Raw genomic sequence first — 19,056 nt, 5'->3', positions numbered from 1 at the left:
ACATGCTATCAACGATAACAAGATAGGTTTTTGCGCAGGCATTACAAACGGCCCCCCCACCCCATGGGGACTCGATCCACCGGGCGGTCGTGTTCAGATCCTCCAGCAGCATCCACACAGAGTTCTATCAAGACTAGAGCGGAACATTTCTACCCCGGTGACGTCATCAACAACGTATCTTGCAGGTGTAGTAAAATTCACCAACTGCTTCACACAGTATTTCGAGGTAACTGCGATCATTTTATACGAGAAAAATATGAAATCAACATGGGAAGTGATCATATATGTTACAGTGAGTCAGAAAGCGCACAAGAGTTTGTTTTAGAGGCCGTGTTTTGCCCCGTTGCTTATCTTGGGCTATGGATAAGCTACAGCTAACCATATCACGACAAAATCATATTTTAGTGTGTTTAATGCGACCTACTTTCTTAATTAGTCGTATAATATTTAACATAAAATACCAGCTTTACATTAAAGTAAATGTATAGCTTCGTAATATGTGGAAAATGTGTTTTTAATTGTTTAATTGAGAGATGTTGATAACTGAATAGCTATAAATGCATATTGTAAATGTATATGCTGTTATATATTTATATGTATGCTTAATAGTATATTATATTATATTATATAATAGTAGATATAAGAATGGCATACCTAAAGAGGGGCTGTTGGTTTTTCCAACATGTTTATTCCAAATCTGTTTTGTTAGTTTTTATAAACCAAAAATGTGTTAAATCTCCAAAATAATGTAACAATGTACTCTCAAGGCAGGACACGTTGTTACTCCTGTATTTCTAAGTACTTTTTGCATGTTGCTTCTTTTTATATCTTATGCATTGTGAAGCGTTCTTGGATTTTAAATGGGTTTAATAATATTATTAATACATCCAAACTATCATTCAATCTCATAGCAGAATGACTGAGAACGACGTTGAGAACGAGCTTTTAGATTACGAGGAGGATGAGGTGGATACAGGTGGCGCTGGGGATGCAGGGCTCGGGCTCCACGAAGGTGCCATATCCATCCGGAAGGAAGGGGTCAAGGGGTCATATGTGTCCATCCACTCCTCAGGATTCAGGGATTTCCTTCTAAAACCCGAACTCCTGAGAGCCATTGTGGACTGTGGCTTTGAACATCCATCTGAGGGTGAGCGATTCCAAAATAATAGCCTTAGATTTATGTGTATATATGAGGTTAAACTCTTGATTTAGAGTTTGAAATTAGAATATAAGTTTTTCTCTTTCAGTCCAGCACGAATGCATTCCTCAGGCGATCTTGGGCATGGATGTCTTATGTCAAGCCAAGTCTGGAATGGGGAAGACGGCTGTCTTTGTGTTGGCCACCCTTCAGCAGCTGGAGCCAGTGACTGGTCAGGTAACAGCTCTCTTTCTGATCCTCCGAGAGCTAACCAAGTAACTAACTAATCTTTTGAGCATACTTTGAGCACTGTTTACACAATTAGGATGTAACAAATGATTGCTTTAATTTAGGTATCAGTGTTGGTGATGTGTCATACCAGAGAGCTGGCATTCCAGATCAGCAAAGAGTATGAGCGCTTCTCCAAATACATGCCTAGTGTCAAGGTAAGAGGAAGACGTTCTCAAAGAATTCAGTATTTGCACTAGTAATTAAAGCGTATTCTTTCCAATTGGTAAGAATATTCTTCAGTAGATAATATCCTTCAGATGGATGTGTTTCTGAATTACTGCAGTAAATTAGCTTTTATTTATGATCCAATCACAAGCGGTAAGCTGATTGACAAGTTGCTGCTTATACCTAGTGTTTACATGCGTCTTAAATGTGCCTCCAATGACTTGTGGCTAGATTTAGTCTCTGATTTTGTGACTACGTACTTCTCTTACTTCATCAGTGTGTTACTGCATGTTGATAGAGCACAAAAAAAGCATAAATGTTTTTCCACATTTTTCGATCAGACAGTGTACATAGCGGGAAATTTGACATTATTATGATTATGTGTTAGGTGAGTAGACTTTTTTCTTTGTTGTCTGGGATGAATCGGGATGCATTAGCATTTACACTGAATCACAAAATGTTTTGAACCCCATTAAAACCTGTATTTAGTGCTATATCTACTTGTAATCAGATCCTCCGAGATGGATATTAATACAGGGGGCAAACAGCGCCATTAAAAAGATGAGCATCAGCAAGTGTCTCCTTTGTTCAAAGTTGTTAACTTTAATAAAAGACACCAATGGATGCTAAGCTTTTGATCTCCAGCATTGGGAATTATATCTTTTTCAAATGAAAAGATGGAACCAGCTGTAGGTTTTTTCATAATTGGTGACTTTTCTCACTTCGTGTTTGATAACGCTGCCTCTCTCCCCCAGGTGGCAGTGTTCTTTGGGGGTTTGTCCATAAAGAAGGACGAGGAGGTGTTGAAGAGAGAGAGCCCCCATGTGGTGGTGGGAACTCCAGGACGTACTCTGGCTCTGTCCCGCAACAAGAGTCTCAACCTGCGCCACATCAAACACTTCATCCTGGATGAATGCGACAAGATGCTGGAGCAACTTGGTGAGTAGATTCACTATACATTTAGAAGTCTAGCTTAGCCAGACTTGACTTGTGGCATAACTAACTGAAGGGCTGCAGCTAACAATTATTTTGATAACCGATTAATCTAAAGATTGTTAGAATGATTATTCGAATATTCGGCGATTATTGCAACGATTAATCATTAGCTCTTACCGATTATTCAGCTTGTGCCCCGACTTAAAAGGTTGTATTAAACGTGCTTACTAACAATAAATAGGACGAAATCATCTTTTAAAAATACCTCTAAATGACATTCACTGAATTAAAGGAAAAAAATACTTTTTATTAAGTTTAATTCAGTAAATAAATTCACTGCAAAAAATTCCATTGTTATCAAGTGTTTTTGTCTTGTTTTCCATTTAAAATGGTCTAAAAATCCTTAAAACAAGAGAAATTTACTTAAGAAGCAACATAGTAGATATTTAGACTTGCTTTAAGAGAATGTGTCTTAAATATAAGTGTATTCTTTATAAAAGTGTATTTTGTATACAAATGTATTTTTTCACTTGGTTATACTTCTGCGAGTGCCGTAAAGACAAAATATACTTATATTCAAGATCTGTTCTCTAAAGGAGTTTTAGATATTTATATTGGAAAACAAGCCAAAACAAAAACAAATCAAAAACGTATTATGTTGCAGTGTACAATGGGGTGAAGACTACCTCTCTCACCTTTCTGTTCACTTCAATCCATCTTTAACTCACTAAAAAACAAACTCTCTCTTATAAAGCTGCGTATTGCCAATTTTCTTCACGATAAGAAATGCACAGTGACACATATATTATGATTCAATAAGTCATGAGTCATCACGTTATAATCTAGCTGCAGCAAGCGTGCACTCGAGGGATGAGCGTCCCCGTGACAGAGTGTGCATCAGCCGGGTGCAGTTTCAGTCTCTCCCCCTTAGATCGGGACATTCGCGCAACTCATAGAAGAGGCGCTGACCGCACAGAGAAATGCCATTTTTGGAGTTTGTAGTTATTTACATGATCTGCTTCAGTATTATTTGAACTTTAATAAAGCTATAACGCATTAAATATAACCGCATTTAAGATGTAATGCCGGGGTGTTTCCTTTAAAGAGCTCCAGCTCCGCTTATTCCACAACGAGAGTGCTTCTGTATTTACTTATTTTGTATTTTTGTATAATTTCCTCATACTTTGCGATCTACTTCACCTGAAGCTGTTTGGAAAGTTTAGAGTGCATCTGGACTGTGATCTGTGTAATTCTTCCTCTCCTCAGTCAGGCGTGAGCTGCAGTGCTGCTCTCACGCACCATCATTAGAGTTTAATGTGATCTCATGTTACGTTAAATGACATCAAACGACTATTCGACAACGAACATTTTTGTCGACAGTTTTTTATTGTGGATGTTGTCAATAACGTCGACTAATCGTTTCAGCCCTAGGCGCAAGGTCTAGTCCACACTGCAGCTTATTCTGGCCAAGAACTGAAAGAAACCATCTAACCAGCATGTATTTGGTAATACGATATACTGAGATAAGTAACAAGCACGGTTATGTTGTTGTGGACACTTCAAATTACAGTGCAAAAAATATAGATACCCTATTAGCTGAATTGTATAGATTTTTCTGAATGCACCTTAGCTTCCATCCACGAGTCAAAGCTGATGTAAGTGACAATTAAATAGTTAATGAATCAAATTAAATATAGTATTGAATATTGAAAGTTAGTAAAGAAAACATCTGTCGCAGTTAGTGCGTCTACTGGAAGTTTTAGCATCAGTAGTTTATAGGATGTGTAAAGTTTTTCTCCAGAACTCCGATTGGTGACACACGTGGAATATGCCTCACATCATGCATCAAAAAAGGAACAAACTCACCAGTCACAACGTGCCTTCGTGTTTTTGAGTCAATTGGCGTTTCCCAGGGTAACAGCATGACCTATGCTGTTATAAAAATGCAAAATACATTGTCATGGCTGGTAAGAATTATTATTAATCAATGGTGTATTTTATTATAATTTATAAATATTTTAGAATATTTACGAAAAACCAACGTGGTCTAGAAGCATGGGTGTAAGAGGAAAGCTTTCAAACATGTATCCCCCTTCTAACAGGGTAAAGTCTGAAGTGAGGAAATTAATATTTTAAGACATAGGGACTACTTTTTGTATTACATATTAATATTTTATATTTATTTTCAAATATTTAATTATTTAATGTTTAGTGTCTGTATTTAACAGTTCATTTAGTTTCTTAAATGTTCAAGGTTCTTGTCAAAGTTACTTTGAGATCTTTTAATTTAAACGCAAATTTGGTGTTTAAAAAAGCGATTAAAACCTGTCATTTACAACAACAAAGTTTGTTTATCTTTCAACCTCTTTTATAATGTAATACAATAATAATAATACTGTGTAACATGATAAAAGCTTCAGCAGTTACCACAGTGTGAAAATATGATACAGGCACATGTCTTGTGTAAAGTGAACCACTTTTTATTTTGTTTTGTTTTTTTACCTGATTGTACACAGTCATAGACCGACCTGAAAACAGTTATTTAGTTTATGCATATAAAAGTATTTAAGTAATTTGTACTGATTATTTCTCAGACATAAAATTTCTCAGAAAACTGGTTTGCTTGTTACTAAAGGCCTCTGCACTCTTCCAAAGAACGAACGAGTGAGTAACACTTTACAGTAAGATTCCATTTGTTAACATTAGTTAACATGAACTAACAAGGAACGACACTTTTACAGCATTTATTAATCTTGGTTAATATTAATTTCAACATATACTAATAATTTTTTTTAAATCAAAAGTTGCATTTGTTAACATTAGTTTATGCACTATGCTTACAATGAACAATTGTATTTTTGTTAACTAAATTAACAAATAATAATACATGCTATAAAAAATATATTGTTTATTGTTTGTTCATGATGCCTAATGAATTAACTAATGTTGATGAATGAAACCTTATTGTGAAGATTTATCCTTGAGTGTGACGTCATTTAGAACCTGGCCAAAAAGGTGTTTTTTGTAACAACTCACCAGGGTGAACTTTTAGGAAAGCTTCTTACCGGCTGCTAAACACCTTCTTGCTGCCATTGGTCCACGTTATCGGTAGGTGTGACCTGGAGCTCCAACTACTTTGAGGCTGACAGCTAATTCCTGTTCAGTCAGTTAAGATCAGTGAACACACCGGCGTGCAGTTATTAGCGAGCTGGTGCTTATTCACCTACATCTGTACAAAAATTCGCGCAGAGACATTTTCAAAGAACATGTCATGCGATTTTTATTTAGTTTATTTTTTTGTTTAAATTTGTCTACAAAAGAAGTCAAATCTACTCAGATTCTCTTTAAGTGTCTGTTCACTCTGTGCCGTCTGCAGCAAAAGCCATTCACACATCTGCCCAAAGTAAGGCATGCCTATCATCATTCTTATTCTGTATTCTACCCATTAACACTCTTTTAGACACTCTTTTATTGCCGCATATAGCATGTTGGTGCATTAGTGCCTTGAATGCAGAATGTAAACATGACAAATTACACATGATCTACTGATCTTCTCTGTCGAGTAGTTAAAACAGCTTCTTTTACTGATCCCGTGTGAATTCTTCTCAGAATGAGGCATGAAAACATTGATAATGTCACATTAGTTGTGATATGTTTTACATATAGTCATGTGCGTCCTCATATATAAATGCTCCTCTAAACACTTGTGTCTGAATGTTTGCAAACAGTATGTCGTTGCTCAGAGGTTGAGAACTTCATGGCTCTGTGCGAAGAATGAAGAAGAACTTCACCGTTAGTGTGCTGTGACCTTAAGTGCTTCTAAAAGAACTTTGAGTGTATTTCAAGATATGATGCCACTATCCTAGCAAACGTTGGCAAATCCAGTTATTATTTTTTTCATAAAAGCACATTTTGTGTCAGGTACCTTGTAAACGTGACTATATTCAGGTGGACTAATAAAAAACCTGTGTCCTTACTCTTGTAAATTCTGTGAAGCCAATCAGATTGGCTGGCAATTTCAGCCAGCACTTGCCATTTTTGATCACATTATGCATCAAACTGTCAGTGATTAAATACTGTTTGTATTTAATCATTTAAATGCAATTTCCATTCAATTTCCCCTGCAGACATGCGTCGTGATGTCCAGGAAATCTTCAGAATGACCCCTCACGAGAAGCAGGTCATGATGTTCAGTGCCACGCTGAGTAAAGAGATTCGTCCCGTCTGCAGAAAGTTCATGCAAGATGTAATTACGCCTCTCCTACTACATGCCAACAGCTCGCTCCCTTCACAAGACCACCTCATATACACCTGACAGAGTGGAGTGGGATCCACTCGCTCTCCTGCCCGTTTGATAATCACAGACTGTTAACTAATAGTGGCACAGTGAAAAAGATGCTAAACCTTAAATCCTTGTCTCAGCTGGCAGTGCTGCGTTGGCATTTGGCTCACGGTCACCTGCCGTTTGGGCCAACAGATAATGCACCATCCATCAGGTTTAGTGTGCTGTAAAATTTAGTAGGTCAATTTACAACTTTGCTAAAGTCATAAAGAGTCCATTCAATGTACTTTAAACAGTATAAAAGGATATCTTTAAGGGAAGGATGTAGTTTAGCTTCAAATACACTTCAAGTGCATACAGTATATAAATATATATAAAGCATAAGCACATCCCTAAAAATAATTTATGCATCAAACATAAGACCCAACAAAAGAAAGCCATAAACAAACCCTTCTCATTTAAATAGAATTTATCTCTCATTAGCCATTTATCAAGACCAAAAGCTTTAGTTCTGACTCTCAGGTTGGAGATTTGTCCTCAGACAACCTTTAATTATGAGCAAAAGCACTTGTTGGAACAATATTAGTTCATTTGCCAACTGTCAGAGATGCCTAAGAGACACAAAACTGAAACCAGTAAAGTATCACCCGAACGAAGCAAGACAACTACTGAAAACTACATGAAATTCACGGCAAACAGACACTCCAGGGCTGCACAGTTAATTACTCTTTAACAAAGCAGACCGCACAATTAAATCATCTCTATTCAGAGGAATAAAATAAAAAACATTTCAGCCATTGATGTGATAAATCAGTTAAGGTGGGTCGACCAATGATGGAACATTTCTTCATCAGTCCAGCATAGTGACTAGGACGGTACCTCATCTGCCCCCGAGAAAAGACGTAAACATCAACGCTCTGTAACTAAGTTAAACTCAAGGCAATAAAACGGGCCCGAAGTGGAGAGGAAAGGATGCGCGGGTGTGAGGGAAAAGAGAGGGAAAGGGAGGATTAAGCTGCGGAAGATTGGAGCGAGAGGGATGAGACGACGAAGAAACTTTAGAGTAGATAGGAGAGATGCGCGGGTCTAGAAAGTGACATTCACCAACAACATAGATATGGAAACTCAAACAGACTTCTAGAGGAACCGTTAAGTGACTATAAACAACTTAAACAGAAATGCTTCCAAAATAAACCTCAAATAGTAAAAACTAAATATATTAATCCAATTTTAAATGACTAATGGACTCCTTTGAAATTCATGAGGGGGGGTGTCACTAATATTCATAAGAGAAGCCTATAATATATAGTAATATAAAGACTCTCAAACCTTTGCATTCACACACATAAAGGCATATCCCCACAAAAAAGTGAAACAAACTAACAAAAAATGAAAAAAATATTTAAAAAAATATCAGCGCCTGATTTAACGAATTCTTAATTGACTAATTGACTCTTTTGATACTCATGAGGGGGCGTGACTCTAATGAATATTAATACCCATTATCGTATATCACAACGTACAGGCTCTCAAACCTTTGGATTTGGACTCGCACACACATATTCTTTAGTTCTGAGAACACATAGTCAGACTACTAGGATTTGTATGCATTTAGAATACATGAATTATTAATGCACATTAAAACCCTGCCTCCATGATCCACAGATTTGAGGTCAGCATTAATAGGATGAAGACAGTATAGTAAACTGAAGCTTTAGAGAGGCTAGCTCAGCTGCAGAGATTATTTGTAAGAATGATTCACAGGCAGTTAGTCCAGTTGAGTTAGCCCATAAGCATAGAATTGCCTAAAACATCTTGTAAGGTAAATGCATTTAGTATACAGTGAGCTTACTATGTTATGAGACACTTAATAACGGCCCTTGATGCACTGTTTGCAGTGAAAGAGTTTAGTGTATTTGTTAAGGGTACAATAGAAATGGAACAACTCTGCCTATGTGTTACCACACCCACAACATTTGTCTTGGCAGCCCAGCCATCTGCATAGAACAGATGGAATATGCTCTGTATATTTAATTATGCAGTCTGGTGGGTGAAATTGGCCTTCTAAATTGATTTGCTAGAACAACTGTTAAAGGAAACAGTGTTGCAGTAATAGTGTGAGGTGGTATATAAGTGAAACTAATTACATTTTACACTACCAATCAAAAGTTTGGACACATCTTTATATTCTTTGTCATTACTATTTCCATGTAGAATAACAGTCAAGTCATCAAAACTATTTCTGCATCTGAATATGCATACTTCTCTACTAGAATGTCAAAAGCAGTATGTCTGTTATGTAGTATGTCCGAATCCTCAGTATTCATAAAACAGTAGGGGAAAAATACTGTGACCTACTACATATCCTGAGATTCTGAAGTGCACATCCACTCAGGGGCGTAGATTCCAGGGGGGATGGGGGGGAGGTAACCCCCCAATAATCAAAACAAGCAAGTACACCCCCTCCCTCCATTATTTATACCATGATCAATGGAAATATGTAAATGCTTCATGCTGCAACCCCCTCCCACCCACCCCCCCAAATCTACATCCTTGCATCCACTGGACACTGCCCTATCCTGTAATGCCTCAGGAGCTGAGAATATATGTCATATTCAAAATGCTGAATTAAAAAAAAAAAAAAATGCCAGAGAGCTCTAAGCTGTATGGCTCTATTTTTTTTTATTTTTTATTTTTTTCTCCCCAATTTGGCATGCCCAATTCCCACTACTTAGTAGGTCCTCATGGTGGCGCAGTTACTCACCTCAGTCCGGGTGACGGAGGACAAGTCTCAGTTGCCTCTGCTTCTGAGACCGTCAATCCGTGCATCTTATCATGCGGCTCACTGTGCATGACACCATGGAGACTCACAGCATGTGGAGACTCATGCTACTCTCCGATGCACAACTTACCACGCACCCCATTGAGAGCGAGAACCACTAATCACGACCACGAGGAGGTTACCCCATGTGACTGTACCCTCCCTGCAACCGGGCCAATTTGGTTGCTTAGGAGACCTGGCTGGAGTCACTCAGCACACACTGGATTCAAACTCACGACTCCGGGGGTGGTAGTCAGCGTCAATACTCGCTGAGCTTCCCAGGCCTCCATCTGGCTCTTTTTACCTGTAAGTGCGCTGTGTACTTCAAGATAGTTGTCCCTTGTGTTTAAATTGTACTTGAAATTATCACGCATTTTCAGAATGCAAATTTGGATGCAGCTTATGAAATTACTCTAATGGCAATTATATAGTGACTAAAAAAGTTAAATCAAAACCAAATGATACTTTAGATTCAAAGCAGACCCGCTTTGCCTTGATAACATGTTTGCAAACTCTTGGCATTCTCTCATGGGGGAATTCACTAAGAGTATATATATGAACATGCTATCTGCACGCTTTTAGCACCCTGTTTGCTTGAAGGGATAGTTCACCCAAGAATAAAATTCTCTCATCATTTTCTCACCCTCATGCCATCCCAGATGTGTATAACTTCTCCAGAACACAAATGAAGATTTTTAGAAGAATATGTCAACTCTGTAGGACCATACAATGCAAGTGAATGGGTGCCAAAATTTTTACGCACCAAAAAGCACACAGAAAGGCAGCATAAAAATAATCCAAACTCCAGTGGTTTGATATGCATGAAGAATGTGAATCACCAAAAACACAAGAAAAATATGAAAGTGGAAATTGACTGGGCCGGGAGGAGAATTGGTTGTAAATAAAAAAGGACTTTAATATAGATCTGTTTCTTACCCACACCTATCATATCGCTTCTGAAGACATGGATTAAACCACTGGAGTTGTTTGGATTACTTTTATGCTGCTTTATGTGATTTTTGGAGCTTCAAAATGTTGGCAATTAATCACTTGCATTGTATGGACCTACAGAGCTGAAATATTCTTCTAAAAATCTTCATTTGTGTTCAGCAGATGAAAGAAAGTCATACACATCTGGGATGGCATAAGGGTGAATAAATGATGAGACAATTTTCATTTTTGGGTAAACTATCCCTTTAAGAAACTATGCAAATCAGGCAACAGTGCAGATGTGCCCACAAAATCTGTGCTGAACGCAATTTGCACAGCGCAATTCCGATCTTGCAGGTTGGTGCAACCTGACACACTCTGCTGGGACTGAACAGCATCACTGTGATCCAGACACCCGAATCATCTCTTTAAAATGCCAAATGTGCACGTGAATACACTGCGCGTATGGATATATGCCAGGCTATAACGCTTTTCTCCATCATTTGATCATTATTTGATGAATTACTGCGGCCATGATTGATAGAAAATATACACAAGGATGTGTTTAATATAAAATTATGTTTACTGCCTGCTTTCCTCTGGCGGAAATAACTCGATGTTTGTTGTGCTGGGCAAATTGTGTGAAAAAATGCCATCTATAATGAGCCTAATTTTCAAAGAAAGGGGGTGTGGAAAGGAATGACAAAGACTTCATTTGAAAGCTCACCTTGGTTTGTGTCGGGTTAAACTGGCTTAGTGATGGTGGCTTTTGCGCTGAAATACCACATGCAAAAGTGGCACTGCTTAGGAATTCGCTCCTCAGTCTCAACTATGCGAGGTGCTACCTGGGATGTTTTTCAAACAGCATTGAAGAAGTTCCCATGTAAGCTGGCCACTTGTTGGCTGCTTTTACTTCACTATCTGGCCTAACCCCCAAAAAAGGCCCAAATTAAATTTTTAGCTTTACAAATACATTCAAACATAGGTGCAACTTATGTTTCTGTACAAAACTAATTTCAAATATTCAAGCTTGACATCAAATTGTCTTCAAGACAGTATGCGAAACATACATTCATTCAGGTGTGTCCAAACCATTGACTGGTACTGTATGTTTTCATGTAGTTTAAAATGCACATTCAAATATGTACTGTAATTGAAGTGGTTTTACGTTGTGTACTTGTAGGACAATCTTCCAAATATTTTATGCACAGTTCTTGAACATTTCTTTGGAAATAGCACAGACATCTTTATTTTAGGTTTGATATTGCAAGCTAAAAGTAGTCCAAGACACCAGGGTAGCATTTATCAACGTTCTTGAGAGCGAGTTAGTGTGTGTTGTGTCCCCATTGGCTTGGGTCGGGAGGGGAGGGAGTATCTAACCCCCATTCCTTCTCTTCCCTCCCTTTCCCCTCCTGCTTCATAAATCTCTCCTTTCTAACATCATATTCTCCTTCTCATTGTCATCTCCTCCTCCACCATTCTCCTTTGCTTTTGTCCTTGTTTTCTTTGTGTTTTGGTGCCTTTCCTTCCCTGCCTATATTAACACCTACTCCACCCATCTCCTTACACTGTCACAAATATCACTTCCTCTTTTTCACACCCTTATAACATTACTAACTGCACCACCCACGTCCTGTATGTTTCACACTGTTAACCCCCCCACATCCACCACTGAACCTGCACACACACCTCTCCTCACCTTGCCCCTGCTTCCACTGGTTGTCCTAGCCGATGGAAATTTTTGTGGATGATGAGACCAAGCTGACGCTTCACGGCCTCCAGCAGTACTACGTCAAGCTGAAGGACAACGAGAAGAACAGGAAGCTCTTTGATCTCCTGGATGTTTTGGAGTTCAACCAGGTATATTGAGAGTCTACCAGTACACACCAAAGGCATTGAGAATACTGACCCACTTACAGAGTCTTGCTCTATACAGTATCTCAAGAGATCACAAGCAAAAACTTGCACAAAACCATTCAAACTGAGTGCCGCAGAAAAGTTTGACAGTTTCTGTTTGCATAACTGAATGAATACGGAACACGCTCCAGTCATTCACATGCTTTGAAGCAAAACACAGTGCAACCCATTTGAAAATACATAAGCTTGCTCTTATGAAAACTATAACCCATCTAGAATAAAATGATAGAAGATAAATGATTTGATAGAGTAAGGGTTTAATGTACAGTCCGTTTGCGGTGATGACACATCTGACTACGTCATCCCGCATAAAATATGTCTACTTGCCAAATTAATAAAAAAAATGAATAGTAAATGTTGATTTGAGTAATGCGAAAAGAAAAAGACTGGAGAGTTAAAACTAGCACAGCTATGTAGGAGATAAAAAAAACCTATAGATTATTAATTGGAGAGTTTATTTCACAAAGCAAACACACAAAAAATATATATATATTATTTTATTTTATTTTATTTATTTATTTTGTTTTTGCTTTGTTGCATGGCAAATTTTTGCACTCGGTTTGAAGTGGTCCATAGGGATGCATTGTTTCATTTTAACATGGTCATGGTGAAAATTGTCAGGGACCATATTACAGAATTTAAGTATTGCAGGTGGTGATCTTCGTAAAGTCGGTGCAGCGTTGTATTGCTCTGGCTCAGTTGCTGGTGGAGCAAAACTTCCCTGCCATTGCCATTCACAGAGCAATGCCTCAAGACGAAAGGTACAACACATTTACACACCTTAAAGAAATAGTTCACCCAAAAATGAAACTTCTCTCATCATTCACTCACCCTCATGCCATCCCAGATGTGTATGACTTTCTTCTACTGAACACAACATTCTATCTAGATATAGATATAGAATATCTCTGCTCTGTTGGTCCATACAATGCATGTAAATGGCTACAAAAACTTTGAAGCTCCTAAAAGCACATAAAGGCAGCATAAAAGTAATCCATACAATTTCAGTGGTTTAATCCATGTCTTCTGAATGTGAACAGACCCAAATATAACTCCCTTTTAACTGTAAATCTTGAAATCAGCAGTCTCCTTGGCGATCATGATTTCAAGCTCGATTATACTTCCTAATGCTCTACACATGCGTCAAGCACTAGGAAGTGTAATCATGCTTGAAATCATGATCTTGCCTAGTGACTGCAATGGCAAGATGTATAGTGAAAAATGAGTTACATTTTGGTTTGTTTTCACCCAAAGTCAATAAGCTCACTTCAGAAGACATTAAGTATTACTTTTATGATGCCTTTATGTGCTTTTTGGATCTTAAAAGTTTTGGTCACCATTCACTTGCACTGTATGGACCTACAGAAATGAAATATTCTTCTAAAAATCTTCATTTGTGTTCTGCAGAAGAAAGAAAGTCATACACATCTGGGATGGCATGAGGGTGAATAAATGATGAGAGAATTTTCATTTTTGGGGAAACTATCCCTTTAATGGTCTTAATTTGTAGGATTGTTTTATCTCATAAATTGAGGTCTGATTATTATTCCAGACTAGCCCGATATCAGCAATTTAAGGATTTCCAAAGACGTATCCTGGTCGCCACAAACCTGTTTGGCCGAGGTATGGACATCGAAAGAGTCAACATTGCCTTCAACTACGACATGCCTGAAGATTCGGACACTTACCTACACAGGGTCTGTTCATTAATGGGACCATGATTATCATGTATAAAGCGACGCCCCAAGAAATAAGCCAGTTACAGGCTATGGATATCATTTCTGTTTTGTAAACGGACTTTACCCGAACATCTTTTCCCATTCCTTCAGGTTGCGAGGGCAGGCAGGTTTGGAACAAAAGGTCTAGCCATCACTTTTGTGTCAGAAGAGAGTGAGGCCCGCACATTGAATGATGTTCAGGACAGGTTTGAAGTGAACATCAGCGAACTTCCAGAGGAGATTGACATCTCATCATATAGTGAGTGACAGTCTAATTATACAATCTTTACAGGCTAGTTTTCCAATCAAAAACTTTCACTCAATGTCATGTTGTTCCAAACCTATATGACTTTCTTCCATGGTACACAATAGTGGAATTATCCTGGACACCCTTCCTCATAAAATGAAAGTGTTCTATTTTGCTCCAAAATGACAAAAAAAAAAAAAAAAACTATTGTACAAAGTCATGGCCCATATGACTTGTGTGCTTTTTTCGAAGTCTTCTGAAGAAATTAAATAGCCTTTATGATGAACAAACCGCAATTTAAGTTGTTATTCACTGAAAACACCACTTTTAATCTATTGAAATATTCTTTAAAAATGTCACTTGTCTTTTACGATGACCAAAAGTCTAAGGGTTTGAAATAACATGAGGGTGTGTAAATGATTTTCTACTGAAATTGTCCAGATTTGGTCTTAATGTTTTTCTATAACATGTTATCTGTACTTGTGCAGTCATTGGCACTGTGTTGATTTGCTCTGTGTGTTTCTGTTCCTCCTAGTTGAACAAACACGATAGAGGAAGAAGAAAACAAAGCCAGTTTCTTTGGAGAATGCATGGCATTGTCGCATTTGATAGCAGCTGAGACTTTGTATTCCACATAGACTGTTAAGGTGTTAGTGAGTACATATAATAAACAACTTCTAATGCAGTATTATTCTATATTGTGGTGGGTTTCCTAATGCCTCCTCAGTAGTTCAGTTGTTTTGATTTTGCTCTTGATGCAAGTAAAAGTTTTTTGCATTCTTTTAAATGTTAATATTTTTCCTCCCAGTACTTCTCATTTCCTGTTTTGTTTTTAAGATTTAATTATTTATTTTAAATGAAGAGGCATATTTTTTGTTCTGTTTAGTGAGGGATAGAGTTCTCAATGGATTGTAGGGGACCATACATTTGATTGCATTAATGTAAAACTGTTTAAAAGTTATTGATTACAGTAGCAGTATATCCTGAATGCTTGTAACCTGTGAAGGTGTCCACACAAAATGTGTTCAGTGTTCATTCAATTGCCAGAATCATGGCTACTTTGTTTAAACTATTCAGTGCTTGTTAAACCAGATAAACTGTTTAATTAACAGATGTTTTGTTATCAATGCTTCAGACACTTAGTTCTTTTTAGGTTCTTTTTAGGATGATGATTCACTTCTGTTGTTAAATATCTCATATACAATATTCGGACTTTTTTTACAAGCAAAGGAAATCAAATCAAGTAAAGATACAAAATGAATGAATAATCTGAAACATGAAACACACATCCTTTAGCTTATTGGTTTTAAAAGAACAGGATGAGAACAAGTCAACAGCAGAGAGCTATGAGACAGGAAGTCAACAGGACATAAGGAGTGTAAAAGGAAATCTGGAGTGACAGACACGTTAAAGGTGTCACAGTAGTGCCTGGATCAGTGCTGATGTTGGGGTTTTAGACAAATGATCAGTGGAAGGGAGTCATCTGATAAGATTTCAGCTTTAACATCAAACAGAGGACACACTTACAAACCTCAGATCACTGACTCAATAATTAAAGGATTTGTTTTAAATAGGATGTTCCTGTGTACAGATCAGAGGCGGAGCTAAGGGGTGGCATGGGTTGGCCGTGGCCACCATAGACCGAAGCCTGGCCACCCCACTCGCAATTGCCGTTTTGGTTATTTTTTGTCTTAGGCACAAGACAAAACCGTCCAACGATATGAACAACGTTCACCCCTGTGAAAAACTGGCTCTGCCACTACAGATGAGTTCTAATAAGACAAAAATAAACAGACACAAAATAGGCAGCATATATAGTGAAATATCAAAATAGTCAGTTTTATTCCCAATGTATTAAAGATATAAACATGTCAGGCAGTGGTTGAACTCTTCATACTGCATATGCATTCAAATCAGATCATTTCTCACCTAAACATTTAGATACAGTACATTTAATTAAAATGTCCCCTCTCTGGTCTACTGAAATAAATTCAATGATTTCATCCGTAAGAACACATAAAGCAATTTCTCTGACCACTGGTTTTGCAACAAACCTACAAACATCTTAAAACATGATGAGAGCACTCCCAGGCCAGGAAGAACAACAGAAACAAGTTCAAGTACTTCAACAAAATGGCACAGAAGAGTTTTTTTTTTTTTTTTTTTTAAGCAGAGTTTTGGAGTCAGATACACAAGTCTTTAATATTTTCTGGCACAAGCTTAAACATCATCAATTTAAAGGGATAGTTCACCCAAAAATTTAAATTGTCTCATCATTTACTCACCCTCATGTCTTCCAAGATGTGTATGACTTTCTTCTGCAGAACACAAATGAAGATTTTTAGAATAATATCTCAGCTCTGTAGGTTCATACAATGCAAGTGAATAGTGACCAAAATTTTGAAGCTAAAAAAAAAAAAAAGCATAAAAGTAATCCATACGACTCCAGTAGTTATATCCATGTCTTCAGAAGTGATATGATAGGTGCGGGTGAGAACCCGATCACTTTCACGTTCTTCTTCTTGTGTTTTTGGTGATTCACATTCTTCATACATATCGCCCCCTACTGGGCAGGAAGAAGAATTTCTAACAGAAAATTACTTAAATATTGATCTGTTTTTCACCCACACCTATCATATCACTACTGAAGATATGGATATATCTACTGGAGTCGTATAGATTACATTTATGATGCCCTTATAGGATTTTTGGAGCATAAATATCTTCATTTGTGTTCTGCAAAAGATAGAAATGCATACACATCTGGGTTGGTGTGACAGTGAGTAAATGATGAGAATTTTCATTTTTGGGGGAACTATCCCTTTAATGGTGCTACGTAAAATGAACAAGTTTGCACTTTGTACATAGTCTTCATTTATAATGATGTAAATGATCTTGTCAGGGACTAATAAAACTTGGCAATGGGCTTTAAAACACCCAGATTGGCCTTTAGGGTGATTCTAATAACACCTGTCAAGAACACTGTTCACATTTCACCCAAAACAGCATGAAACATACATGAAGAAAATGAAGCTATTTTTAGGACCATTAAGATTTGTTCGATTTGTGACATTTTCATAATTTCATGATGGCTCCCCCCTTTACCATATTTCAAAACCTCACTTATGACTGTAATGCGGCGATATTTGTTGTCCTGCCTTTAAATTATGCTGATTAAATGATAACATTGTTTACATTAATACTGTATTACTGTGAATCTAATGTGAATAACCTTTCGAAATAATCGGAATTACAAAACAAATCTAAAGTAAAATGTCTGGATTCATTACAGCAGGGCATAATGGTTATGAACAGTGCCACATTGCAAAAATCATAATTCTAAGAATAGGTTTCATTTTCTTTATGCAAAATATAATTTAATTGTTTTTCCTTTTGATTTTAAAATATGACCTGGACTTGTTTTTGTCAGATTCACCCAACAGAGACAGAACAGATGTGGTAGGATATAACTGTTCATTGCCTCTGGGATTGACCTTGAGTATAACAGAAAGTTCAATGCGTGCTAATAAAGAGATTCTGATAATTTTTTATCCCACATTAGAATGACCTCTTCTGCAGTGGAGCTTTTTGCAGCATAACTACTGTTTTCTCTGAGGGCAGATTGTTGCGGACTGCTGCACATGTACCACCTTTTGTGCCATTCCCAGCATTTCTGGGTGTTCTTGCATTTCAAAACAGTAGTTATTTTATACTCACTAATGGTACTCACTTACCATTAACCTTCTAAATCTTTCACACCCTGCCTCTGTTTTCTTTGGTTTGAGAGGGCGTTTTTCTCCTGTACTTGTAATAATAGTTGTGAGTTTTCTCTTTCTCTTCTTTTGTGGTCTTCACCCAAACCTAGTCCTTTTCAGCTCCAGCTGGTGTCATATTTAGTCCAGCCCTCAGGGGGTGCCAGAAAAATTCTTCGCCCACGGGAGATAAAGCTGACTACGCCCCTGTAACCGGCGCGGGGAACCCCTGACTTCAAGTCGTCCATAACTCCCAAGTTGCGAGCCAGCACTTTAAAACTGTCTCTGCTGGAATACTGAACTCTAAATGGGCCAGAGCCTTTCAAACTTCCACCATGTTGTAGTTCCTCCACCTTCACCAAAGGGGCACTATAAACTTCCTTCTCAAAGTTTTCATCATACTTCTCTCTGACCAAGTAGGACAAATCGATTTTAGTGAAAGGCACAAATTCAGTGTTGAGTTTAATGTAGCGCAAATACTGGTCAAAAAACTGACCCAAACTGACTCCTTTCCGACCAAACGTTATAGTCCTTGAAATCTCGGGACGAATGCAGGAACGATCTTTTCGTTGCTCTGGGTGGCGCATCCAGTCATCCCAGAATGCCTTCGGCCACTTGGGCTCCAACTCTGCCCAGACTTCTTTCAAAAGCATCCAACCAAGGCCAGGAAAGAAATCTGTCCGGTAAAGGAGCTTAGCCTTGCCCGGGTCGACTAACACCTCCCGTCCATTATCGTTCCAGGCCGAGATGCACCACAGAGTAGGGTCCGAATGCAAGATGGGGTAAAGAGCGTGGAAATACTCAAAAAAGTCTGGGGCCACCTAAAAGGTAAAATGAGAGAAGTTTTATGTCACAATAA

The 19,056-nt window shown here is 37.8% G+C and overlaps 2 protein-coding genes across 7 annotated transcripts in view; one reads left to right on the top strand and one right to left on the bottom strand.

Annotated features, from left to right (window-relative positions):
- Positions 1 to 38: 38 nt before the first annotated feature.
- LOC127420975 (spliceosome RNA helicase DDX39B) lies at positions 39 to 16,721 on the top strand. 4 transcript variants are annotated; one of them, XM_051663642.1, is made up of 11 exons: positions 39 to 185; positions 912 to 1,147; positions 1,248 to 1,375; positions 1,492 to 1,584; positions 2,350 to 2,533; positions 6,658 to 6,776; positions 12,292 to 12,423; positions 13,132 to 13,241; positions 14,033 to 14,177; positions 14,310 to 14,457; positions 14,981 to 16,721. In XM_051663642.1, exons 1-11 carry the CDS (start codon positions 64 to 66, stop codon positions 14,995 to 14,997), a joined length of 1,434 nt encoding a protein of 477 aa, XP_051519602.1. In that variant the 5' UTR covers positions 39 to 63; the 3' UTR covers positions 14,998 to 16,721. The 4 variants fall into 4 exon arrangements, with proteins under 4 accessions (XP_051519602.1, XP_051519603.1, XP_051519604.1 ...); XM_051663643.1 differs by having other exon boundaries at positions 48 to 185; positions 915 to 1,147; XM_051663644.1 differs by having other exon boundaries at positions 79 to 226.
- Positions 16,259 to 19,056, bottom strand: part of LOC127420974 (alpha-1,3-mannosyl-glycoprotein 2-beta-N-acetylglucosaminyltransferase-like) — a 36,015-nt gene continuing 33,217 nt past the window's right edge. For all 3 annotated transcript variants that reach the window (XM_051663639.1, XM_051663641.1, XM_051663640.1), the window contains one exon: positions 16,259 to 19,018. In XM_051663639.1, the coding sequence (XP_051519599.1) occupies positions 18,317 to 19,018 (702 nt within the window). In that variant the 3' untranslated portion in view covers positions 16,259 to 18,316. The remainder of the gene's footprint in view (positions 19,019 to 19,056) is intronic.

The sequence above is a fragment of the Myxocyprinus asiaticus genome, chromosome 30, assembly GCF_019703515.2.
Source record: "Myxocyprinus asiaticus isolate MX2 ecotype Aquarium Trade chromosome 30, UBuf_Myxa_2, whole genome shotgun sequence".
Lineage (NCBI taxonomy): Eukaryota > Metazoa > Chordata > Actinopteri > Cypriniformes > Catostomidae > Myxocyprinus > Myxocyprinus asiaticus.
This window is presented reverse-complemented; position numbering and strand designations above follow the sequence as displayed.